This window comes from Apis laboriosa, unplaced genomic scaffold, assembly GCF_014066325.1.
Source record: "Apis laboriosa isolate Shangri-la unplaced genomic scaffold, ASM1406632v1 scaffold42_cov153, whole genome shotgun sequence".
Lineage (NCBI taxonomy): Eukaryota > Metazoa > Arthropoda > Insecta > Hymenoptera > Apidae > Apis > Apis laboriosa.
The window spans coordinates 213,234-240,915 of NW_025223257.1; the positions used below are offsets into that span (position 1 = coordinate 213,234).

The 27,682-nt window shown below is 45.5% G+C and overlaps 1 protein-coding gene across 10 annotated transcripts in view; it reads left to right on the plus strand.

Moving 5' to 3' along the window:
- The window catches only part of LOC122716132 (transcription factor Sox-2), a 270,718-nt gene that overhangs the window by 210,536 nt on the left and 32,500 nt on the right, over positions 1 to 27,682 (plus strand). For 9 of the 10 annotated variants that reach the window (XR_006346957.1, XR_006346951.1, XR_006346950.1 and 6 more), the window contains one exon: positions 17,417 to 17,482. The exons of the other annotated variant lie outside the window; for it this stretch is intronic. Coding sequence is in view for 2 of the 9 variants with exons in the window: in XM_043938917.1 (XP_043794852.1) it covers positions 17,417 to 17,482 (66 nt within the window). In the remaining 7 variants the exon portion in view is untranslated. The remainder of the gene's footprint in view (positions 1 to 17,416; positions 17,483 to 27,682) is intronic. 10 annotated transcript variants of the gene reach the window in all.

The following is a 27,682-nucleotide window of genomic DNA, read 5'->3' on the forward strand; positions in this document are numbered from 1 at the left end:
GTGGTCACGCGTATCGCGTTTAATCGTTTTTCGAAACACTTTCCGCGCCTTGGCGAGGAGAGAGGGGGGGAAAAAAAAGAAAGAGAAAAAGAAACCTTCCTCCTCCATCCCCCCTCGATCGACGCGAACAAACATTTTCCTTTTCCATTCGATTTCGAGAGCTAAGCAAAGCAGCTTCGTTCGAAGCGAAATTCTCCGAAATTTCGAAATCTATCTCTCGCTTCGATTTCAAAGAGATTCGCCACTTTTCCTCCTTTCCTAAAAATTACAGCAGAGGCGAGAAAGTTGCATCGACGATCCGCGGACGAAAATTATCGGTTCGTCCGCGGGATTCTCGATGCAATCGCACCGTCACCCGCCTCTCGTTAACGCGCTCGCGACTTATTTATTTCCCGGCCGACGAGAAGTCGGGGCGAGAAGTTTGGACGAAGGAGGCGGGGATTTGAATGGGAGTAAAATCTTGGCGAGGTGAGGGCGGAATAAACTGGAGCGCGCGCGTTTCCTACCTTTTCGCCGCTATAAATTCATAAACTACAAGTTTGGTCCCTCTTCCCCTCCCTCCGGATCCCGCAACCCTCCGCGAGTTGCCGCTACGGGAGAAACTGTTGGAAAGTTTCCTACGGTTACCTTGCCGCGCTCGTACTCTCGAGGAGAGCGGGAGAGATGGAGGAGGAGGAGGAGGTGAGAGGCGGCAGGCGAGAGAAACTCGAGAGTCTCGGTGCCTCGATAAATTCACGAGTAGTTAGTTACGGCAAGAAACTCCGCCGGTTTTGACGCACGGCCCGTGGAAGGGGGGAGGGGGGCGGGGGTGCACAAGCGTGGGCGTCTTTCCCCGTTGTAAGGCGCAAGAGACTCGAACTAGCAGTAAATTCGCAACCGCGGAAGTCGACTTCTCTCTCTCTCTCTCTCTCTCTCTCTCTCTCTCTCTCTCTCTCTCTCTCTCTCTCTCTCTCTCTCTCTCTGATAATTGATTCGTTTTTCGATCCCTTTGTACGCCTCCTCTCCCCTCACCTCGTCTCTCCCCTGTTGCTTCCGAACCTGCTTTCGTTCGTTCAACGCGATGACCGAAATTCGAAGTTCGATTCAATCTCGAGATTAATCGCGATTACAGATTACCGATTCGTTCGTCGATTTCCAATTACAGATTCGATTGGCTATTTGAAATTCCGACGGACCGTCCGGGAGACTACTTTGTCGGCGCTCGAACATGCGGTATTATATACCCGATATACCCGAGCTTTATATTTAGCGGCGCTCGATCCTCCTGGAATCACGCGACGATTTATTCAGCGTGCATAGCGAAAGGAGAGATCCCGTGTTCTTTCTCTCCCTCCCTCTCTCTCTCTCTCTCTCTCTCTGTCTCCCTCCGTTCCCCGAGAATCGTAAGGAATGAGTAAGTGCGCGTGGTCGGCATTTCTCCCCCCTGATTTCGAATTATCGAGAGGAAGGTATCGATGCGCGTGAGACGAAAGGCAAAGCGTGCCACGTGGCGCGGCGCATTAATTAAACGATCGTAAGCGATGGTCATGGGCATGGGGGCACGTAGGCGAGGCCGAGGGAAATTACACGAAAACGGGCACGTGCCATCGTACAGGAAACGGGAGTCGTTGATTACAGGGAAATCGGAGACCCGTCACGTAATTTTCACGTGGGAGGCTTTTCACGTAAACCTTTCCGACAAGCATCGGGAGGACAAACGCTTCCGAGAAGCGTGCACAAGCCGTTCCACTGGATTTCTTCTCCACGAGACGGGATTATTCCCCGTGTTGCGAGAAACGCGATTTGTGGGACGTTTATTCGCCTCTACGAGGGGGAAGTTTCGGTTTCTCGAATCGTACCGACGAGCTTTTACCTTAAAAATCCCTCGTACCCGGCCTCTTAACCTTTTTTCACCGTTTCCCCGCCTCGCTCTTGCCGTCTCGCGTAATGAACCTTAAATCGCGCCCGTAATTGGCGTGTCCTGGTGCAAGGCACACACTCTTCGCGAGCGGATCGTTCGTACTTCCCTTCGTGCTTGCCCACGAGAATCGCGATCGTAAAAACTTGGTGAAACTTGTTCTTCAAAAAATCCCTTTACCGAGAAGGAGTAAGCAACTTGCTCGCGACAAACTCGATCGCCTCTCCGCTCCCCCTCCCCCTTCCCCCTCCCGATTCTTCGATACCGAGCGAGGGGAACGAGGGGGAGGAGGGATGGACCGAGGCAGCGTTAACGGAATCCGAGCAATTGGACTTCCTCGAACGGATCTCGGACAGCCTCGTGGCGCGCGAGGTGGCCGTGACAGCCTGGAAATTACAACTCCATCGCGAGACGTATCTCTCTCTCCCGCGCTTTATCTCGCGTACCGCCCACATCCCTTTACGCATCGATGCACCCTTTTGCGGCTCGTCTTCGTCGCCGTTTCACATATCCCCTCCGATCTCTTTCTAATCGAATTATCGCGTTGAAATTTATTTATTCCAAATGTTTCGTTCGAGGACGAGACACTCCTCCCCTCGGCCGGCGAGGATCGAGATATCGAAATATCGAAGCGGCTCGTCGCACCAAATCGAAGCCGCCCTGTCGAACACAAACTCGGGTTGGGTCGACGTTGGGCTACCGGATTTCATCCCTGGCTACACACTCTCTTTCCAGTCCACCATATTTCTTGCCTCCTCGTCCCGCCGTTCTCATACCGCCATTCGATCTGGCCCGCGATAGCCGGTGGAGAAGGCGCAATTCAGCTGGAATATCTTCGTCTCTTCGGGACGTTGGTTCTCCGAACACGGAGAAGGAAACCGGGAAGAAAAAGAGAGAGAGATCGGGAAAGCGTTGTAGGTTTGGACTCTAGAACGAGACAGCTGAAAGAGACGGGAAGGAAAATCGTCCATCCGACTTCCTCTTTCCTTCCTTATTTCCTTCCTTCGACGAACTCGAAGAAATAGGATCCTTTCGTTCATCCAGTTTCTCTATTTTTATTTCGCTTTCGACGAGATTTCTCGTCCAATAGCTCGCGGTTGTTTTTTTTTTTTCGTCTCCACGAAACGAACTTGTCCACGAGTCGAGTCTCTCCTCTTTCGAATCGCCACGCTTCGAATCTTTATTTTCCCTCCCTCCGCTTCCAGTAACGCGGTTTCCTCGAATTCCTCGAACAAACTAGACCGTTTCCTCGACCGTGAAACATTTTCTCAACCGAGATAAAAAGACGGTGTGGACCAGCGCCTCGTAATGGTCACCGCTCGCGTAATTATTTTACCTTCCCCCTCCTCCCCCGTCAGGGGTACGAAGATTCGTGGAATTGTTTCGACTTTGTTCAACCTCCCCCTCCTTTCTCTCCCCTAAAACTAATCCCCGAATCGTTCTCGGTCTCCTTATCTCGAAAATATCTCGAGACAAGTATATTTCGTGAAATTCGTCCCGAGGAAGAATCTATCGAGGGGATACTTGGATCGAGACGTAGATCCTCGTTCGATGGATCTATCTGGCAGGAAATCCTGTATCGTGCGCGATCACGCGCATGCGTCGTGTCGTGCGTGATTCTGGGCGAGGCCAGGCCCGCGACCACGCTTAATTCAGTAGGCGGAGGACTGTGGCGGAGGTTGGAGCTTTTCGATCTCTTCTAATCGAAAAGGAGACGGGAGGAAGCGTAGGCAGGCAGGGAATGAAAGAGACAGGGAAAGTGGGGGGCAGATGGGTTCGCGCGCGCTTGCGTGCCTCCGCTTTTGATTATGCGGCTCCACGATAGGATCTGACACCGGGCCATTTGCATGGCTATCAAGATACCACCGGCCGTTCAAGGGACACCAACACCAAGGGGATCGAGTGTGTATACGCGCAACACGCCTGTTTTTCATTCCGAGCCACGCTAGTTACACGAATGATCGGTCTTTTCCTTCGAAACACCGTGTCGGAGGAAGTTCTCGTTGCTAACTCGAACGGACGATTACCCCTCCCTTTACTACTATCTATTACGTCCTCCAGATTTCTTGGAATCGGTTTTAGGAGTTTCTTTTTTTCTTTTTTTTTCTTTTTACCATCGAGAAAGATAGAAGAATCACAAGGAAGAGAATTTTTCGAATTTCAATTTGGATATTTCGAAAGAAATATCTTGTTGATAAGTCCAATTGGATTTTATTAAGAGACGTTTGTCAGGTCGTTTTTTTTTAATTCGATTTAATTTTTGAATTACGAGGAGAATTGTACGAGAACGGTAGAGAATTCGAGATCCTTAATCGTCGACCGTTGCTCGAAAGTTTTCGGAGCACGGATGGAAGGGTTAAAAACGCGCGTGGCCGTGGCCGAGCGATATCGGCGAACGCGGCGGGATGAAAAAGAGGCCGTCACGCACAAAGTGGAATTCCCTGGGTGCTCACGTACGTGCGATTAGCATGACAAGTGGAAAGTAATTGTTCGCCGTAGACGACCTGTAGACGAGTTTCAGGCTCGACCCGCCGGACCCCCGTGGCTCCTGAATCGAAACAAAGTTTCCTTTTCACAGGCGCGCGGCCACACGCTCGGCTCCAATTCCGTCTCCGCCACCCGGCACGGTTCATCGTTCCTCAATTAATTCGATTATCGCACCGCCGCTCCCCTCTGCGGTCAATTAAATTTGCAAATCGGCCCGGAGAGATACGTCGAGATACGCGGTTCCAACGAATTATCGTCCAAACCAAATTGACACTCGAGATACTCGTTAAAAAAAAAAGAAAGAAAAAGTATCCTCGTTCGACGACGAAAATGATTTCGTCCATCTTGCAACGGAGCAACAAGTATTCTCTTTTCCTTCCTTGTTCTTTTCTTTTCTTTTTTTTTTTTTCCAAGCAAACCGGCTCGAAAATCGATTACCACGTTTATCGATTCGAAGACTCGTTCCGGAAGAGACGAGGTCGGTCAGATCGAGAAAAGGAGGAGGGAGGAGGAAGGAGGGAGGGAAGGTTATAGAGCCTAGATTTGATTTCGAATCTGAGATCATTGTGCCAGACACCATGCCTCCTACTTCCTCGTGGAGAAGAGAAAGAGAGAGAGAGAGAACCTGCTGGTATTCCTGTGATTTCCATACAGGAAGCTCTGTAACGAGAAACCACCAGTCCTTCCCCCTTTCTCTTTCTTACTGGCTGCCGCCCCTGTAGCGCGTCTCTCGAGCGCGCCACCCGCTCGAGGCTGCCGGTTCTCGGTTTGTCCCGGTGTATGATTACCAATTTCAGGTTACCAGGTACAAGCATCGTGCCGACGAGGCGTCAACCTCAGCCTCGTCGCTCGAATGAATCGCTCTACCTGAGAGAAGGACCTCAACGAATTCGTGAAAGCCCCTTTCCAAATTGCAGAAAATCATCATCGGAGATAATTTCTCGAGAAAATATGAAATAAAATTTGATCTCCTTCTAAACTCAGAAAGAAAAGGAAAGGAAAGAAAAGGAGAAAATTATTTCGAAAAAATTATTCAGATAATCGTCGATAGAACGCGATCAAAGTTTTAACTTGTGTTTTCGCGCGTAACATCTTGCGTAAGGAACGTAAAAATATTTTTAAAAAGAAAAAAAAAGCACAGAGTCGAGATAGATTCGTATCGAGAGCGGAAAATCATAAGAGAGGAGGATTCGGGTCCGAGCATGCTGCCAACCAACCCTGACCAGGCTCGGGCTGTGCGACCAGGTGCGCTCGTTCGCTTCTCCTCTCTCGCCGAGGAGAGCCTCGAAGGGGAGGAAGAGATCAGGGTGTTGACGAGGATAGACCGGGATAGGGCCTCCCCTCGCTTCCCCTCGAGCTCGAAAGAAGGGGACTCGAAGGTAGGGACAGGAGGCTACCTGAGGTCCTCGCGTAGGACCTTCCTGGTACGAGGTTTGGGCGCCCAACTGTCTGCCCGATCCTTGTTCGGTACGCGTCGGTGGATCGGTGATTTTTTTCCACCATTCGAACGGGTACCTGACTGACCTCCACGCTACCATCCTGCAACCGTCGAATTTTGCCTTTTACGTTACTTTCGTTTTTCGAAAGAAAGAGAGACGAGGATTACTAGTAGACTACTTCTTTTCTTTCTCTTTCTTTTTCTTTTTTTTTTTTTTTTTTTTTTTAAAGACCCGAGGTTAAATTTCAAATTCAAATCGGAAAGCGTTTGAATTCAAATTGGAATTTTTGAATTGAGATCGAATTTGAATTTGAAAAACGAGACAAAAAGTTGGCCGGCACACCATCGAGATTGCCATCGAGATTACCATCGAGGCGTTAAATATCGAATCGCTTCGCGTAATGTAACGCACGAGGCTGGAACGCGTGGGCGTGGGCCGCATAAGTTGCACGTACACGGCGAGGTGTCGGCAAACACGGTGTACGGATAACCTCCGGGTAAACGTGTAAACTCGGCTACCGGTGTTACGAAACCAAGCAAGGTCTGAGAATCTTCTCTGTTTCCCGTGTTAATATTTGAACAGAGGTGTTTCGTACATGCAGTCGGTCGAACCAAGCCAAGCTGTGCGTGGCGATTCCTCGGCGACAACCACACTCTGGCAAACTCTGCTTTCTTCTCTTTTTCGTTCTCCGCGCGATTAGCGGAGATGAATCTTTTTGCGATTCAACCTCGTCTCGTTCGAAAAAACGCGACACGATGTGTACGCCGAAATTTGGCTTGAAGTTTAAACGAGCCGTCGCATCGAGAGTAGGAGGGTACTACGACCATGCTTTCCTCGAGTTTTCCTTTCTTTTCCTTTCTTTCTTTCTTTCTTTCAACTCTTTCTTCCGCGATGGATTTTCGAGAGGCTGGTAATTGTTCCCGGTCCAAAGTCCCGTGGGAAGATAATCCTGACCGTGGAGAGAGGGGGAGAGAGAGAGAGAGAGAGAAAGAGAGAAAGGAAAGTTGCTTCTCTGGCTGAAATTCTCGGAAGTAGGATTTCTTCTCTGGCACGAAGGTTGTAGTTGCGAAGAGGTGTAGCTGGCTCAGCGATTTCACCGTTCATGCTTGCAGGATTTACCAGCTCCTTTCATTCACCGGTCCCGTTGTACCTCTGTGTCTTTTCTTCCCGACCTAATTTTTTTCCTTTTATTCAAACTTTTTTTCGTCCCTGACCAAAGTGAAAACAATTCGATGGAACGATATAACCGTCTCGAATTATCGTATCGACGATTCTTCAAACGCGAAATACATTGTATTGTATTTTTTATTATATACGTATATATATATATTATATTTTCGAAAAGTAGAAAAGGGTTTGTTCAGAAGAGATCGAAATAAAAAAAAATTCAGTTGCGCATCTATGAATATTTATCCCGAAGAGTGATGGTGGCCCCTGAATTCGTCAGGAAATTTCCACGTGACGCGCGAGAGGTGACGTTGTATCTGGCAGAACGTTCTCTTCGCTGGCTTTTCTACGAGTCCTTCGTTACGTGGCCACCCGCAACCCCCTTTTCCAGAAGGGGGATTATTTCCTATTAATATGCATTACGCCGAGGCCGACAAAAGGAGCGAGAGACCGGCCGTGCCACTGTAATGTAAATAAACTTAGGCTTCCGGATCTTCTTCCTCGAGGCGGACACGCTTCTTCTTTTGTAATTGCTCCTCCTTTGTCTCTGGATTAATGCCGAGACCTCGACCGGCCACCAAACATTTTTCACTCACCCCCGCGTTACTCCCCCGATAATAATAATTGTCCAAATGGTAGCCGAGCTCCATAGCTTCATTTCCACGTAGCGATATTACGCGTAATAAACTACGTAAAATTGGAATTTTCCGCCGCTTATCGCGGAAACTATGTAGAAACTTTTTTACGATAAGATATAAAATATCTCTAATCTACGTGATTGTTTACTCGTAAACAATTATATTTAATTTCGTGCACCCGATTCGTTTCATGCTCCTCTTCTTCTTTCTTCTTCCGTTTATTTTTTAATCGAATCGCGATCCAATGTATCGTATCGAATTTTTTAACCGTTTTCAATCACTCACGAATCAATCCGCGACACGATAAAATATCTACGACGAAATATTTCGCGACGCAAATATCGTACGTGCGACTCGTACGATGTACAACGAACTTGTGCCGTGTTAATAAACAGACTCGTGTCCTCGGGCGTGTCGGTTAACGAATAATCTTTCCGAAATATTTCCTTCGCTTCGAATATAAATATTACGCGTGCTACGTATATAAATATTATGCGGCGTTATATTTCGACACTTACGTGTTATTTGCATCTCGAATATCGATACGTAAAATCGCGTAATAAATTTTTCTCTATTATAAATGTAAAGACGAAAAAAAATACGACTTTACTTTTTTTGTATAGTTATATATGCGTTCAGTGCATCGTATGCACAATCAATTTGGATTTTTTTTGTTATTTTATATTGTTTTTTATATATATATATATTATTTTTATCTGTTTTATAGAAAATTATAGAAAATTCGTACAAATTTAATTTTTGATGCGGTCCTTCTCCTCTTGCAGATGGATTTCATCAATAGATATTCTCGAAAAATGCATCATATGCATTTTTTACTATTTTATAATTGTTTATTTTATTTATCGAAAATTCGTATAAGAATTAAATTTTTGTTTGTTTTACTTATCGAAAATTCATATGAATTCGATTTTTTGTGCAGTCCTTCTCCTTTTGCAGATGGATTTCATCAATAGATATTCTCAAAAAATGCATCATATGCATTTTTTACTATTTTATAATTGTTTATTTTATTTATCGAAAATTTATATATGAATATTCGTAATTTTTATTTGTTTTACTTATCGAAAATTCATATGAATTCGATTTTTTGTGCGGTCCTTCTCCTCTTGCAGATGGATTTCATCAATAGAATTCTCAAAAAATGCATCATTTTTCTGCATTTAATTTTATTGTTTTATATAATTGTATTTTATAATTGTTTATTTTATTTATCGAAAATTCGTATAGGAATTAAATTTTTGTTTGTTTTACTTATCGAAAATTCATATGAATTCGATTTTTGGTGCGGTCCTTCTCTTACAGACGAATTTCATCAACAGATATTATCGAAAGATGCAGTGCATCGTATGCACAATCAATTTGAATTGTCTTTTTTCTCTGTTTTATAATTATTTGTTTTACTTATCGAAAATTCGTACGAATTCGATTTTTGATGTGGTTCTTCTCCTCTTTTAAATGGATTTCATCAATAGATATTCTCGAAAGATGCATCATATGCATTTTTCGCTTCTTGCAATTGTTTATTTTATTTATCGAAAATTCGTATATGAATTAAATTTTTGTTTGTTTTACTTATCGAAAACTCATATGAATTCGATTTTCGGTACAGTTTTCTTTCTCCTCTTGCAAACAAATTTCATTAGCAAATATTATCGAAAGATACAGTGCACAATCATCGTATGCACAATCAATTTGAATTTTCTTTTTTCTGTTTTATAATTATTTCTTTTACTTATCGAAAATTTATATGAATTCAATTTTCGGTGCAGTTCTCCTCTTACAGACGGATTCATCAGCAGATATTCTCGAAAGATGCATCGTATGCACAATTAATTTAGATTTTCTTTTTTCTCTGTTTTATAATTGTTTGTTTTACTTATCGAAAATTCATATGAATTCGAGTTTTGTTTGTTTTACTTATCGAAAATTCATATATGAATTCGATTTTTGATCTCTCTCTGCACGAGAAATCTTCTCTCGCGGACGGATTTCATCAACAGATATCCTCGAAAGACGATGCGCTCCGTCATTTATAAACAAATTCTCGAATCGTACATCAGGGTCATTGTTCCGGCCGCCCCTTCTGAGGCGGGCTTACAAAAGGATCGTAACGCGGATGACAAAGGAGGGAAAAAAGAGAGGCAGAAGTGCTGGAACCGCCGTGTCGATGAGTGTCATCCTTCTGAATTGATCGGCATTTGAATAAATTCACCTGCACTGGTGGTTCTTGCGTGAAGAGAGAGAAAGAGAGAGAGGACATTCGAATCAATTAAGAGAGATTTGATTAAGTAGAATCGATTCCAATCGTCAGATTCGAACGCCTCGTTTCGTTTGGAAACAATATAAATATACATGCGAGATAAATTTTCGAGTGCATGCCTGAGGAAAAAATTTTAATCCAACGTATAAACATCTTAATTTGGAACGTTTATTTATCTTTGAGATTTTTCGATTCTACAAGTTAAAACAAAAATTACGATATACGAAATTATTTTTGTTTGCTCGAAGCGAAATAAAAACAGAACGTCGTACACGAATTTACAATTTAATAATGAATAACCAATATTTTTACGTTTTGACTTTTAGAATCGGTTTTTGCAAAAGATATCCTAATCTCGAAAAGAGATTTTGAAGAAAATTTCACTCGACGAAACGATCGAAATCAAATTAAAGAACGAATACACGCGAAACAATATTGCGTGTGCAATATTTAACAAAAAGACAATTAGAAACAAAAAAAAAAAAAAAAAAGAAGAAAAGAAAAAAACCAATATCGCTTATTCATTTTTACTGGCTCGTTGGAGGCTGGAAATCGTTGGCTAGCGAACGCTAGTAACTGAAATCTCAGCATCCAGACCAACCTCCCCCTTCGAACGGGCCAGTGGAACCCGTGATGCCCCGCAACGACCCTCCGGTGCGCTCGTTTTTCCCTCCCCTTTTTCATCCCCATGTCGGTGACGGGGGGCTGTGGCTGCAGCTGCAGCCTCGGCCAGGTGTGCTCTCTCGCAATGTTGCCGCAAGGGTGAATTTCTCTCTTCTCGCCCCTCTCTCGCCCCCTCCGCGGCTGTTGGAGCACGGCAAGACGCGCGACGAGAGGACCCCCGATCATCGAACGGACGATTCTGCGTCCAAACGTTTCCCCCCCCCCCCCTCCTCTCAAACGGATTTCCCGATCGAATTTTTCCCCAACCTCGAGCAATACAGGGGGAATAAATCGATCGAAAAATGTTTGAAATTATTTATAAAATCTTCGACATTTCTAGAGATAACGAATTGAACTCGATTTCTTGCCTTCTCTCTCTCTTTCTCTCTCTCTCTGTCTCTCTTTCAGTGAATATCGTTAATTCGTTTAACCGTACCGCGGTCATAATACAATTACGATACAGAGATTAATAAATCGTAGATTAATAATCGCTAATTCATCGCGAGTCATTCAACGACCGTGAAAAACCAGACGGTAAAATCTTATCGGTTCGAAGCTTAAGATAATAAGCCTCGAGGACGAAGAAGAAGGTAGGGGGAAGGTAAGGTAAAAGGAATTTTTTAAACGATCTTCTTTCTACCGCGGTTCCACCGTCGATGGAGCGATAACCGATTGAAATATTCGGATCGATGTCGGGGGAGGGGAGGGAGGGGGCGGATCTCTCGTGGAAACTCGAGGTATATTTTTATTGGGGGCCGTGCGAAACCAGCCGATATATAGATAGGAAATTGCGGAAACGAGAAACCGGCGATATCTCGATAAGAGCTTCGCCGGGCAACGCTCTCATTGCCTCAATTTCCACTTCCACTTCCACTTCCACTTCCACTTCCGGCCGCGATCGCTTTTTCCCATCGGCCGAGCCTAAAAAACACACGCGCGTCCCATTGTCGCGTGGAACCGTGAAGCAATAAAAAAAAAAAGAAAGAAAAAAAAAAAAATGGCCGGATCAGAAACAGGCATATGACATATCGGGATGAAATGAAATCGTCGTTTAAAATTATTTCCACGGTTATAACATTCGTCTCGCGATGTTAAAAATTAATATTTAATTTAAACTGATCAGAATCGTCGAATTATTTCATCCACGAACGAATAGTTAATTTTCCTTTTTCTATTTCTCTCTCTCTTATGCAAGTTGCACGCAAGTCAGTTACGGATTTTTCGCACGGATTTTTACGTCGTTCGGGTGGGGGAGGGGGATCTCAGGGGCGTACCTAATGGCGACCCTGGCCGAAGTCAACGAGCCGGTACGTTTCATCAGCGGGTAATCAGTGCGAGCCGGTACTGTCCGGCACTGTCGTCGGTCGCCTAGGTTCCGCACCCTTCCGGTTCCGGTGTTCCGGTAGGCTTGCCTTCTCTCTCTCTACGCAGGGGAACCCCGGTTTCCTGTTTTCAGGTGGGATACACGCTCAGCCGAGCGCCGTCACGTTTCGGATCCATGGATCCGTGGATCCTCCTTCCTCCATTCGTCCCTCTCTCTCTTTCGCCCCCCGATCGATCTACGCCCCTACCGATTTGTTTTCCTTCTTCCTGTTATAATTCATCCTCCACGCTCGCCCGTTATTAGTCCGTCATTTTCCAATTTCCCGGACACCGGACGACAAAGGACACCGACAAAATTCCTTCCTAAATTTTCGAATGAACTCTCTCGCTCCTCCCCTCCAATTTCCAAGCATCCTCTTCCTTTTTTTCCTCGCGACGGACGAGCCACTCGAACGAGCTCGCTATACGCGTCCGAGAAAATTGCCCGAGAAAACGATCCTAGGATTGGATCGAAGGGTGACGAAGGGTATCGCCCATATGCTTCCCCGAGTGCGAAACTACTAATGGACCCGAGCTCGAGGCTTGAACAAAACCCGTCGAAGCCCCGTGAAATTGGCCGGCCGGCTACCGCATTAGCGGCTAAACAAGAGGGCCTCCCCATTAGACCTAGAAATGAGCGGAGGCACTCGTGATTAAAAGGTCGATTTGTTACACGAGGCCGACGCAGTCGCGAGTCGAGCAACGAAGGAAGTCGTGCTTCCCCACCTTCGACTCCTCGATGCGGAACGACACGAGGTCGCTTCGTTTCCACTTTGCTTTTATATCGGGGCTGCCCCGATTCCGGTCTACTTAATTACTCCCCATGCCTGATTAAAATCGATACGATAACGTATATATATATATCTGTTTTCATTGAAAAAAAAAAAAAAAGGGAAAAGAGTAAAAAATATCGACTACTCGATGATAATTCGCCATCATCGTCGATCGTATATAGGGATAGGAATTGTGAATAGGAAGTAATCGATGCGCGGATAGTCGGCCATTTTATGAGAAAACCCATGGACGCACCACCTGCCAAAACGGTTGATCACATGGCAGAGCGACGTGATTCGCCTGGTCGTTTAATGACGGCGAGGTTGTGGGAACCCGGTCACGGGTGGAGCGAGCACTCCCCTTAAGTACAGTGATTATCTGACTGGGGACACGGTACTTGCGTACCACTCGACGATTATTAACATGGATCGATTCGACTCTCTTTCCTGTTGAAAAAAAAAAAAAAAAGAAAAAGAAGAGGAAGAAAGACAGAAAAATGTAGCCGTAGGAAAATCGAGGGAAAAAGCGTATTCCATCTTGCGCTATTCTCGATCACTTCATTTCGATTACTCGCGTTAATCCCTTTCTCTGTATTCTTTAATTCCGTGAACGAATTGTTATATCGTTTCGAAATAATATAAATAAACGCAAAATACACCGAAGATCTGTCGCGAAGAATTTTCCATCGAGCTTTTCGCGTTTCCCTTCCCTTCGTTTTTTACCCCTTATCTTTTATTTCTCCTCCCCCCTGGGTTAATGGAAATAGAGGCGTTTGCCGTTTAGCTGGATGAGGCAACCACTCTTCCTGAGTGTAACGATTACGTCGCGAGGAACGCGATATTTGAAGTCGACGACTTTTAGCCGGATTGCCGGTAGATCGGTCCTCGAATCTTCTTCCCTCGTTCCTACAATCTCTCTGAAACCCCTGACTCCTCTTTCTCGCGGGGAAACGCGACTCCTCCTCAACCTCCTCGCCCTCCTCGTTCAAATTTAATTTTCTTCTTTCTTTCTTCGAACACACACACACACATACACACACACACACACACACATATATATAAAACTCTCGAAAAATTCGGCCGGCGGAAGAAGGTAAAAAAAAAAAAAGAAGAAAAACGGTATTTCGTCGCAATAACAGCGCGGACATCCAATCTTCGAATAACTTTGATCGATGACATCGACGTAACTGGCGAACGAATTCGCGTTTCGTGGAAGGGGTGATAGCGCGGAGGGGTGAGATTGCCTTGTCACCTTGACAAATGGTTGGAGAACGAAAGGTACCAACCGGCGTACGAGCCTCTGAAATTTTCGCTCCGTCTCGCTTCGACTCGCCCCTCTTCCGCCTCTTCCCTCACCTGCTCGTCTCTCACGATACCCTCCAAGACAGAGGAGAGGACGAAATACCCTCCTGCTGACGGCTAGTCATTAACCATCGACAGACTTGACAAATAGCCACGGTTAGAATTTATTAAACGGCATCCGGGGGAATAATATACGAAGGAAATCTGAAGCAAGAAAATTTTTCTTCCAAATCGCAAGGATGCAATCAAGATTTTTTTTTTTTTTTTAATCGATTCCGCAATCTCCATCGAAAGATCAAAGGATCGAAACGTTTCATTTTCCCAATCGCCAACCCCTTCTCTCTCTCCCTCCCTCCCTCTCTCTCTCTCTCTCTCTCTCTCGCCCTTTTAATCATGCATCGTCTAATTACCTTCCCGCCGATGAAAGCGGCTCGATCGATTTTTGATTAAAAACCGGGCGCACAATCGATTCGGATTTTCGGTGGTACGCGAAATTTTATTCGCCTTTGGCCGCGGTTGCATAATTGAAAGCTCTCGCGGAACAGTTTCGCGGTGCGATTTCGGCCGCGAGCATTATTCGCAACCTGTCGACGAATTGAAACGCGATCCGATCCGCCCGCCCGTGTAAACTCCATGTTCCTATCGGAGCTCGGCGATCCTTCTCCGGTTACGTGAATTAAGAGCCGCTCGTCACGTTCCACGATGGTGTTCCGGGAACAACCATCGCCGACGCATCAGCGATTCCTTTTCGTTACCGTTTCTCTTTCGCCCGTTTCCTCGCGGGATGAAATTCGACAATACGCCGTACACGCGAAATTATGCAACAGAAACGAGGAAGAGGAGGAAGAGGAGGAGAAAGAGGAGGAGGAGGAGAAGGAGGAGAGCCTCCCGCGTCTTTTGAGAAAAGGAATGTTCGACTGCGATCTTGAAAGAAAAGAAAGGGATCTTTCGTCCTATGAATTGTTTTCTCTAAACGAGAATCGATCGATCTCGTATCTCGATTTGTCGCGATAGCGAAGGATGATGGTGCGATATATGTTTTTTTTTGAGGGAGGGAGTTTTTGCGGTTATTCGCGATTTTTCACAGTGAATAATTTCGTGGAAAGGGGAGGGAGTGTTTCGATGAGTGGTAATAAAAAAAAAAAAAAAAAGGAAAAAAAACCGCAAAGAATCGGCGGGTTCAAACGTCACGCGCAAGCCACGCATAACTGGAGGGGGCGGTTCACCCTCGTAGCCAAAAATCACATTCCTGCCGACCCCTCGAAATTACCACTGCGTGGTACCGCAGTAGAATTCGCATTCCCATACGCGCGCCAATCCACCATGTACAGTCTCGTGCAATAATTATACATCGTTCCACGTAAGCGAGGGGACAGCTCGACTCGACTCGAAATAAAAAAAGGAGAAAAAAAGAGAAAAAGAAAAGAAAACTCTCTTCAACGTATCATCCTCCTTCAATTTTCAAACGATCGATACTTTGACACTTTAAAAAAAAAAAAAAAAGAAAAAAGAATAAAGTAGGAAAATTAAATAAAATTAAATAAAAATTCTTCCGCAAATATCAAATATTTACGTAAGACGCAAGAAAAACAAAACATGTTGTAGCGGGCTGTACGACACGAAGAGTTACGCAAAGTACATAAATAGTCACGCAAGTTGCGTGCACGGGCGGGTAATGCAAGCGCGCGCACAGTGATTTCCACCCTCGATGACCGCCACGACGATCGCCGCCCCTTTCCACACAACCAGATGGGGTTCTCACGAGTCACCCTTAATACATACGCTCATAATCTGGCCCGATAATGCACGCTGTCACAACACGCAAACAATAGCCCGCGGCCGATTGAAGAATCAAAGGATTACCCGGGATCTTCTCGGCTCTCCTCTTGAGGGGAGGGAGAGGGTGGCTTCGAGAGAGAGAGAGAGAGAGACATAATAGCAATTCCCCCGTGATCCAATTTGATCGAATAAAATATTTATACATTTCCCTCCAACGAGAACTAGTCGCTCGGAAGAAAATAAGACGGGCGCGTTTTACATGCATGATTCAATCCATGATTTAAGGAATCAAGGAAGTTAATAGATGGTGGATAGCAACAAGTGTAATAAACCTAAGTGCGATTTTCTATTTCTCGTCCAAGAGTGGTATTCGTTCGATGCCGAACTGAAAGAGATGAAAAAGTTGAGCGTTGAGATGGAAAAATTACCCCGTGAAATTTCACGATTTGCGCGTCTCTCGAACTTGTCTCGTCGCGAGGACAGCCGTCACATTTTTATCTGTCCCCTCGTTGTGGTGGTGATGGTGATGGTGGTGCAACGCGGAAACGTGTTTCTGCTCCATGAGAGTGAGCGAGAGAGAGAGAGAGAGAGGCTAAAACACGGTTTAATCGACGATACACAGATGACAATAACGGTGAAAACTCGCGGTATTCGGTAAATAGAAGAGGGGAAGGGGAAAAAAGACAAGAGGGAGAAGAAAAAGAGCGCGACAGGAGAGAGGGGAGAAAAAGAAGAAGGAGAAGAATCGAGGAGGGTGGTGGATGGGTTGGGTGGATGTGCGTCGAATAAATTTCCCGCGTGGATAATGTATCGTTCACCGTGAATGGCCGACGAAAGCAGTGGCTCGTTTTATCGTAAAACCAACCGCGATGCGAATAAATTTATCGACACACGTCGTCCCGCTCGACGACGTGCCGTCCGCGTCTCGCCTCGTGTCCATCGTCTTTGTCCTCCTCGTCTATGCCCACTCGAGTTTTGTCGGCGCTGATAATGACCAGTTGTTGCACTGGTTGCACTTTCACGAGTGTATATACTTTTTCTTTTCTCTTCTTCTTCTTCTTTTCTTTTTTTTTTTCTTCTTTTTTTTACGACAACTTCCCTCGAGAACGACGAGATGATATGGGAGAGATGAAAAATCGATAACGAACAGATGTTTGACAGCAATAATTAATATCGAAGAAGGGACCCGCTTGATCTTCGATAATCTTCCAAGACCGAGGATCTCGGTAATTAGACGCGAAAGTATAACACCTATTGCAAAATTTCGAGTACGAAATTCATTTCGCTTGAAATTTGTTTTTCAAAATGATAACGATCGTTACACGTCCTTCGCGACAAGCATAAAATTATTAAACGTGTCCGCTCACGATGCACCAGCTGCATTTTGTGTGTATATATATATATATATATATATATATATATATATATTGGAACTGTATATATATACAGTGTTCCAAGCATACTTGTTATTTTTTCGCAAACTCGAATATTTCATCGAACGCCGCGCATTATTCCCTTCAACGTGCACAACGATGATTAATTTCGGATCGAAGCAATTTTAATTCAATTTGTCCCTCGAGCAATTTAAATTTCGAGCGTAACCGTATTTTTCTCTTCTCTGTTTCCAGGGCCGAGAGTGAGCGCAAAATGTTGAATCCAGAAACCGGCTGTTACTCGGAATCCGTTCGGGCATGGTGAGTAACGCGATCAGATAAAAAAAAAGAAATCGGAATTAGGGGTTAATTTACTCGGGTCCCGGCCGCAAGAATGTGTTTACGTTCGAACCAGGCATAAGCGTCGCCCCCTAATCTCCCTCGAATATCTTGGCTCGCGTGCCGCGCGTGTTCTCATCAGCGCGTAATCTTAATTAAGTACAAATCGCTCCGTGTACGACGACGCGTCCACCTACCTTTTAGATAATCGTTCGACTTCCCTTCCTTCTCGCCACTCACGTTTCACACTCACGTTTTTTTTTTTCTTCTTTCTTTTTTCACGAATAATCTATCCATTATCCCGATACGATTATTGTCACGATATCGCGAACACTACGAGAGAACGCAAAGTACAGATAGAAATGGGCAAGAGAAGTAGGACTCTACGCGATTCAGTGTTATTCGGTCGTCGTTTTATATTTAAATAGTGGTGGATGTGAAAGGAACATAATTATTACAAGAGTAAAGGAACTCTTTGCGTGTCAGGTCAAACCAGGTCGGTTGAACTTTATGCTAATCAGGCGTGAATCGATTTTTCGAAAGCAAGCTCAACTTTTGCACACGATTATCGCTTCTTGTTCTCACGTTGTTGTTATTGTTGTTGTTGTTGTTGCGCTCTCTACGTAATCATCTCGAACACGCGTACATTTTTAAACATTCCTTCTGTATTTCATCGAGGGATCGATTTAAGGAGATCGAGGATCGAAGATCGAAGATTTGTATCGAAAAAGAAGTCGAAAATGAAACGGAGTTCGATCGAAACTTGGTTCGAATTAATTGTCATCCGGAACGCGTTACTTTTTCATTTATTAAAGCGAGATTCTCGAACGAATTAAAAAAAGACGCGTTACGTGGGCGCGTTCGTTCAACACGTGGAGACGTGTTCTTCTCTTTCTTCCTCGTCCTTGTTTACAACAATACGGTATCTTCGTTGATAATGGCCACTCTTCTCTTCTTATCTTCTTTATATCAACGCTTAAAAGCCGGAAATCTTTTCATCGTAAGGGGGGAGAGGAAGAAAAATGTCTCTCTTTCTGACAATTAAAAAAAACGCGAAAGGAGGAGAGAAGAAGAAGTTTAAAAAAATTCCGCCGTTCAAATTGAATCATTAGCGAGGTGGAGGAACGGTCGATCGGGCGCTGGTTTTCGGCTTAATTGAACGATAATTCGCGGAACGGTGCATTCCGAGAGAGAGAGAGAGAGAGAGAGAGAGAGAGAGAGAGAGAGAGAGAGGCGTAGTTTTCGCGTTGCGAACAGGAACCGGCCGGATCAGCCGTAAATATGCTGGCAAGGAAACAAACAGGGCCGCGATTCAGTCCAAATTGCGCGCATGAATTTTAACGAACGGTGGTCGGGCCGATTTTGCACGGCAGACTCGAAATATCGAACCGATTTTTCATAATTCAACCCGTGGCCAGGCGCAAAATTCAATCGGTCCCCGCGCGCCCACCCCACCCCACCCCCCTCCCTCCACACGCCCGTGTTATTTCCGCGCTCGTTTTCGTGTTTTTTGCCATTATGCCGGCAAAGGTAATTTCCCAGCTCTGACCGCTGCTGATGTATTTATAACGAAACGAATTAAACTCGCCGGCCAGCGAATAGGTAACAAAACGCCCCTGGAACCGGACTCTCTCTCTCTCTCGCTCTTTCCCTCTCTCGCGGTCCGAAAATAAAATATCCAAATATTTGCAGGTTTAATTTGAACCACGCTCGCCTCCAAGCAACCAGTTTTAATAATGAAACGTCGTATTGTACTTGGCAAGGGAGGATTGCCTGTTGTTTGCCTCTCTCCTCCTGTTCCTACCTCCCGTCGTCCACCGCGTGATTTTTCAATTCCTTCCTTCAATTGCTCTTGTTCTTTCCATATTATATGCAAGGGGTGGGTTTCGTGAAAATTTTCCCGAATGTTTCCCCGTAAAGTTTTTTGAATTCGATTTCGATGGCCGATTTCAATCTTTGTCGTTGAGAATTATTCGCAAAAAAGAAAAAAAAGAAAAAAAAAAAAAAAAAAAGGAAGAAGAAATAACTGCTATAATTACCAACCACTATATTAAAATCGAACGATAATTTCGAGATAATTATCACACCTAGTATTTATCCATTCTTCGAATTCATGGAATGCGAAAATAAATTATAAAATCCTTGGACGATCGAAATTACAATGAACAAAATAACAACGATAAATACCAAGTGTGATGCATACCTAATAATAACTGACGATTACATATGACGCACAGGCTGCTATACACGCGTGCTTAAAGCAAAATTCATTGTACTATTAACAACCATTTTGACAAATATCTTGAAAACTGACTGACTATATACATACATACATATAAGGAAAAAGTTGTTCGAAATTTCGTCGTCTATAAATAATTTAAAAATCCACGCTTCCCCTCAGATTCTTTTTCCTTCTTTTTTTTTTTTTTCTTTTCTTTTTGTTTTAAAACGCAAGCACGCAAACTCTCAAAGAGGCGAATATAGAAGAATAAGAGAGAAAAGTGGAAAAGAAGGGATGATCGAATGAAAAATCGGATGCCGGATGAAAAATTTGTCGACGTGCCACGTGTTCGCGCGTTCATTCGTATCGGCGAGAAACCGCTTGGAACGGCGGAGAGCAAAGAAATATATTTAGGCGGGTTTGTCGAGGAGGGGGTGGAGAGGGGAGGGATGGTCGATTTATCCGCAATCGCGGCGTTGCTTTTCTCGGGACATTAGGGACACGATCACCGTTGCCACCGGGGTTTGGGAGAAGGCAGGATCGTTGGTAGGAGAGGGAAGGGGGAGGAGGGGGTGGTTTCTCGGGCCTTAATGCGATTAAGGTCGTTATCAGATGTCGCCGGCGTTTCTTGCGCGATGACGTCGACGCGCTCGTTTGTCATCGCGCGACGTCGTCACGGGGGTTGCACGATTTACTTCCGCTTCCCTCCTTTCGCGCCCTTCGTTTCCTGCCGGCCATTTTCTTGCCCCCTTCCCTCCCCGCGCCAATTCAATTTTGAACACGCGAGCTTCCATCCTCGTCTGCATCGGTGCAATTTTCTTTCTTTCGTAAACGTGAAAACGTAAAAAAACAACGGACGATTGATGAGATTATTAATCTTCTACATAAATCTTCTGTAAATTAATATCTATAAATGATACCCAATGATTCGCAATGATGAAATATTCTTAATAAAAAAAACGAGAGGAGAGAGAAGGAAGCGGGTGAATCGATTTGAGAAAAAAAGGAAAAAAAAAAAAGATCGCGTGCCGGAAGGCATTTCGAGATTCGTTAAGCCTCGTCCTCGACACCCACCCTCAGATGCGTAACGTCGCAAAGAAGAATGGGGCTAAAGTCGTCGAAGGAAGAGAGAGAGAAAGAGAGAGAGAGGAACAAGGAAGGGGGAGAGAATACGATATTTATTTTGCCCGAACGAGAGAAAGAGAGGAATGCAGGGAAGAGAGAAAGGAAAGGAAACGATCTTCTTGGTGGTCAGATCTCGCGACGAGGACGAGGACGACGAGGGTGTGGCCAGGAGATAGGGACGATTAGAAGCTACACCCCCGAGGGCACGGAGCGGAGGGCGGAAAATTCATGGAGTTACTTAGCAGTCTTCTAGCGGGCTTCACTCGTTTATCTTGCCACCGGGAGGGAGGGGAGATGAAGGAAGTCGTTACGTCGTCGAGAGGCAGCCAGCCCTACGGGGTCGAGGCTGTAATCCTAATTAATAATTAATTACCACGGTAGGGGAATAAATGGCCGATTGAATTCTTCCTGCGCGAAGGAAAGGGGGCCTTGATTTATCGGGACGATTTTCACTCCGCTCCTCCGCGCTCGGAAACTCTGGAACAACGAGAATCCCCCATCCCCCTCTCTCTCTCCCCGATTCACTTAACGACACCGTTCTTCGCGTTTTCCCGCGAATCAGATTCCACGGATCGATTAAATTATACACGGCCTGTATTATTAAACGGTCCACTGGATAGGATTTCGAAGACATCTTAATCTTCCAACAATCGGAGGAATTTACCGCAAGATCTACAGTCTTTCATCACCAGCGGTGGAAGAATCGAGCGGTGTCCAGAGGGCAATGAATTCGGTTCGAGTTGGAAGGAATCTCGTAACGGGATTCCACTCTAGGCGGAAACCTATCATCGGCGATAAATCCTGCGACGACGTTTCGCGATAAATAACTACGCTTCCACCGTGCTTTTCTTCCACTCTCTCTTTCCAAGAAAAAAAAGGAAAGTCTTGGTCGATCATCCGGTTTGGATCATTGCGAGAACGAGGGACGAATGGACGGAGGAGAGGAGAGGTCGCCTCGTTTCGGTGTTGGTTACAAAGATCTTCGGATGGACGGAAAGTTGGCGTAACCGACTCCTCCCAGGAGCATCCCCAGTTTGTCAAGACGACCCTCCGGTGTCGTTTACAAGACGGCAAATTTGTCCGAGATAAGCGAAACAAACGGAATGCCTCCCTTTTTTTTTTCTTTCTCTCCTTTTATTTTTTTTTTTTTTTTCAAATTCCTCTTTGTCTCTCCGCCGGTGATTCCTTTGAACAGGAGGATGCGACTGGAAGGGTTTAATTGGCGATTCCCTCGTTTCATCGGGGAATTTCCGCGTTCGACGAACTCGTTAGGAGCGCGGAAATTTGCTTTTATTGGCTCGTCGGACGTTTGCCCGCCTTTGACCGCGCTCCTGGTTTTTCAAAGATTCGAGACGAGTCGAGAAAGAAAGAAAAAAGTGGCGATTAGAGCAATTATCGTTGGATAATTATTCGTTGAAATTTGAAGCAAGCGTGATTTTGGCAAGCGTGAAGCGGATGTGGCGCTTACCAAAGATTCTAAATTATGGATCGATTCCGCGAAACCACTGTTTCAACAACCGTCTCGAACGCTGGCCCGCTGCGGGGATTTGCATATATTAGATTTTATCCTTCCGAGAACGTTCGTCTTCGAGATGCGCGTATTTATGGGATCCCCGCGCATTTATGGGATCCTGAATTCGGGAATGGAATATCCCTGTGGTGACTTCATTATGATTTCCGATCCTCCTCCGTTTTCGAGCGATCGTTCACAATCGTCCGGGAGAAAACCTTGTTTCTCGCCAATTTTATCGTCGAATCATTCTTCTTTGAACGCAGAAACGATCAACTGTTGATCCTCCTCGACGATCCTCGACTGTTTCTATTTTCCGTTCCACCAGCTTATACGAGTCATCCTCGTCGTTCTAACGACGATTTAATACACCCCCGAATAAAGTGCAGAGCGAATTCGATGGAGAAAGGATTACGCGCGAGGGCAGGGACGATAAAGATCGTGGAAAGAGAGAGAGAGAGAGAGAGAGAGAGAGAGAGAGAGAGAGAGAGAGAGCTGTGCTCGATTAGCTCCGGGTGAAGGGGTGGTATTGCACGAAGGCACAGCTGCGCGAAAAAAGGGGGATCTGGTTCGGTTCCACAGCTGCGAATAAGGTCATCGATGTCATCGTTCAGACGATTCGGAAACGATCGAGCGCGTGTCGAACGCGACATCGATCGGGCCTTCGATTCGATCCGCCTCTCCTCCGGATCGAATCGAAAAGTTTCATTCGAATGAACAGGTGAAACGAAGACGAAGAGAGACAAGATCCAAAGCGCGCGCGCGCGCGCGCGTGTGTGTGTGTGTTGAATCGGATAATAATCGGATTTCGTTTTTTTTTTTTAATCGTTGTAAATTTCAATTTGCACCGAGGAAAACGGATACGCGATTACTTTTCTTACAACGGATACGATCTACGCACGAGTTGTTGCTCGAGTCGATCGAGACACGCAAGGGGTAATTCAATGGGTTCGTTTCACGGCCAATGCAATCACGCGAGTCGAGCGAGGAAAAAGAGAGAGAGAAAGAGCTAGAGAGAGAGAGAAGCGATCCTAATCGCGATCACTGAATAGGATATTCTTCAACGCCTGCATCAGCGAGATTATTAATTCGCCCTTCGCGTCCAGCGAGCACGCGCCTTGGCGTGCTTTGACATTTCAGACGAGATGCGAGAAAAAATTGCCCGTAACCGAGAGGATCAAAATCATCGAGAGAGAGAGCGAGATAGAGAGAGAGAGAGAGAGACAAAGAAGGAAAGAGAACAACGGAATGAGAGACGCGAGGAGGAGAGGCGTTAATAGGGACCACCGCGCTAGGGGATTCGATCGAAGGGCATTCTCCGCGTTCCTCTTGATGCAATATAATGCACGTGTAGATATATATATATATGTATGTACGTATATACATATAAGTGTACGCTTCACGAGAGCGCAGAACCAGCCCTCTAGGGGATTGCCGAGGGGTAAACATGGTGTAACCATCGCGGGGAAAGAGCACGAGGGGTTTGAGGTCGATTGTGCGGCTTGCATACGATTCCATAAATATTTTATTGGCTCGTCATTCGATTTAATTAATCGGCGGCCAATCGAATGACGCGACAACATTACATCGCTCGATCGCTCCACGAAATCACGGAACTCGCTTAAACGGTGTCGCATTTTTTTTTTCTTCGTGAAAAGGCGATTTCATCGTAGCGAATTTTCACCGTTTATCAATTATCATTGTACCAGCTACCTACTCCGTCTTTTCGAAGATCGAAGAACGGAATCGATCCATCCTGGTTCGAAAATTCGTGAACGTGTACGACGAGACACGGCTCGTTCACGCGGAAACTCGAGGGGGGCCAATTTTCCCAAACTATTCGCGATTCGTGACCGAGACAAAGGGAAATGAAGCGACCGGTGATTTCCTTTGACGCGTTTCGTGGAACTATCCTTTGGCGGCTGAGCGGAGAAAGAGGATAACTGGGGGGGGGGGGGACAGAGAGAAGAAGAGAGGGAGGGGATGCATGGCGGAGGATGGAAAGCACAAGGATCGAGGTAATCGGGGAGGGAAATTTCAAAGGAAAACAGGCCGCTGTCTAGGCGATTTTCCGCGAGATCGCACCACACCGTAACCCTCGGCCTCGGAGGAAAACATATTTTTCAGGATCCAACGAGGCAACCGTCCGTCGAAACGTCCTGCAATTTCCTTGGCTCCCTTTCCTCTCCGCCGTCCGTGCGCGCTTAATTAAGCCGAGCCACTTAGTACCGTTGAATGCTTCTTGATTGGCAGACGAGGTAGCCGACGACGAGCGAAGCTGGTCAGGTACGTAGCTATCCGCGCCTCTGGCAGCCGCGAGTCGGCCACTCAGTCAACATCACACGAATGCTGAGTTATGTCGAGGGTCCGAGCTCTTTTAAACTCGCCAATAAATCGGCTGCTTCTTCTCTACCAAGTTTCCTTCTCCTCCTCCTCCTCCTCCTCCTCTTTTTCTTCTTCTTCCGTTGCAGCGTTCTACTCCCTCTTCTTCTTCTTCTTCTTCTTCTTCTTGGTACTTCGCATTTTTCTTCCAAATGATCGTGTCCATTATTTTTCTACGAGCCCTGTGTCGTTGCACCTTACGGCGCTTATTTTTTTCACCGATTTCTCCACGATTAGATGGCACGCCACAGCTCTTTATCTTCATTTACAGCGTTCCGCGTTATTACGGGTTTATCCCTTCCCCTCCCTTCTTTAATCAATATCTCTGTTTGCTTTTGTTTTCTTCTTCGATTTATCTCACGTAGTAGCTTTTTACACACACGCATTGGTACAGTATCAATCTTGGAGAGGAGATTGTTTGTTTTTGCCGCAACTTTTCACCGTTGTCTCTATCGGATAGCTTGGTTGGTAAATTTTATCGATGTTTACCCGTTTACTTTCCCGCCTTCCTGCCCGTATTTCTCCCCAAAATTTCCGCGCTTGCCACTCGTCAGGTAGCGTGAAATTCAGTTGCAGACGCCTACCTGAATCGGTCGGTGGGTGCGAGGAAGGTGCGAAAATATCAGCTCGTTTGCCCGATGACCGAGCAACTTCCTCTTTCCCTTTCCTTTTTCTTTATTCCTTTCTTTCTTTCTTTCTTTCTCTCTCTCTTTCTTTTTTCGACCCTCTTTCGCGCTGTTATCCCCCTCACGACGCCTCAGGATCGATTATATTTCCGTTAGAGATTAGAAAACGGATCCGTATACCCACTATCGAAGCCTGTATTAATTTACTCGAGCCACCGCTGCTTAATTAATTTTCTGATCGTAACATTCGATCGAAACGTTCCTCGACCATAAATAACTCCTTTTCCTCGAGTGTCGAGCGTTTAGAATAAATTTCATCTTGAAACGTGAGATAAAATATTCTTTGCATTCTTGCGAAAAACAAAGAAAAATAGAACGCAATTTCTTCGACTCATTGTCGCGTGTAACGTGTAATTAAAATTTTCGTTAAAATTTTTATTTCCTATCTTAGAAGAAAAATTCGTTTATCCGTTTAAAAAAACGGATTTGATTTCAATAAAAATCGGTGTAATAATGAATTTACTCGGAACAATTTATTTTTTCGACGTAAATTCCGTTTGATTTCGAGAATCAAGCCTCTCCTTAATTTTTTTTTATTACTTTCTCGTGTTCTCCATATACAATTTCACCTGACATTACAATTCAAAATTGTACTCTATCTCGTGCCATTATATTTGGGGGGAAAAAAAAAACGAAAATAATACGGAAACTTAATGATAGTTCCATTAACGAAACAAGAAAAAAAAGAAAAAAAACTGCTTCGAGTGTACGCATAACCCCGTGTTATATACACTCACAATGTTTCGTACGAAACAAAATTATTATTTGAACGCAACTTATTAATTGAAACTCGCGCGAAAGACTTCTCTATAAGTGGACGTTCGATATTTTTTTTTTTTTATTTCCGAAATGGAGAAACGCGATCGAGAGAGAATGGAAATCGTATATACACGCGTGCATCGAGACGACGTGAACGTGGATCGGAATCTTGGCTCGGCGTCGTCACCGATTAATAATTACGACATTGTCGCCGCCGCTAAACGCTTTAATCAATGTCATCGGGCCAATTTCCGATCGCCGTTGGCTTCCAGCCTGCTCCCTCTCTTCCTCCATCATAGGCTGGCTACTCCGCAGGAAATTACGATCGAAACGCAGGCGGAAGTCGCAATTTATCAGTTTCCAGGCTGGACGCCGCGGCTAAACGCCGGGGATCGCGATTCCGATTTCCCAGGTGTGGACGTGGCTTAAACGCACCGGCCGAAAATCGATCGACTCCGAGCCCTCCTCCTGCGAGCGTCGGCATCCACTCTGACGTTCGCCTGTCGTTACAATCCCGCACGATAACGGCCGTTTGTTGAACCGCCTATTCATCGGGCGCAAAACCGAGTTCTTCTCGAAATTATACGCGGTGAAACGAGGGGAATAACGCGGATGAATTTTCAATTTCTCAATTTCTCAATTTCTCTCAATTTCTTCAATACTATACGTATACGAGAGATTGCCATTTTTGCCATTTTCGAACGATAAGTGTGCGAACGACGAAGTGACAAACCGACCGCTCTCTCGATCTCTCGACGAGGCTCGCCTCTCTTTCGCTCATCCGGATAACGAGGTTTACTTCTTGCTCGATTGCGCGGGCGGTTGATAATTAACGCGATTCCCAACCACGCCGAGTTTCGAGCTCGCTCGCTCGCTCGCTCGCTCGCTCGTTCGCCTCTGATCTAACCGTTACGGTATCATAAATTTACAGGAGGCATTTCCAACAACGACCTCTTATCTCTCGATCAAGAATTCAACAGTTTAACGTTTCTTCCACCACGTTCGTATCCACCACGTTGATTCCGCTCCGTAAATTTTCTTCGTTAATTACAAGTAGCGTGGACGTTAAACGTTTTTTTTCCCCCCCTTTTTCCTTTTTTCCACGAATCGTGCAAAACGGAGGCTGGCCTCGATCATCGATCGATCGATCGATCGATCGCGAAGCCGCTTTCGCGATTCATGGCACGGAAGAATCAGCGCGATCGGCCGGCGATATTTTCGCGTCGGGTCGATGGGATATAAAGAAAAAAGAGGAGGGGGAGAAGAAAAGCGTGCACTCGACCTTCCATGCATGCGCATACGTTGGAATATCGCCAGTTCCGCTGGTTTCGAGTGGCCGACGGGTTATTCGAGTGCCTGGTTGCTTGTGCTCGTGAATATTGCCGGCCCTCTTATGCGAAACTCTCGCGAGTGTCTACGATTCAGTGCATCCTACGTGCAGTTTTGCACAGCGGTTGCGTTTCCTGAACGGCGAATGGCCGGCAGCGATGTGTCGTTCC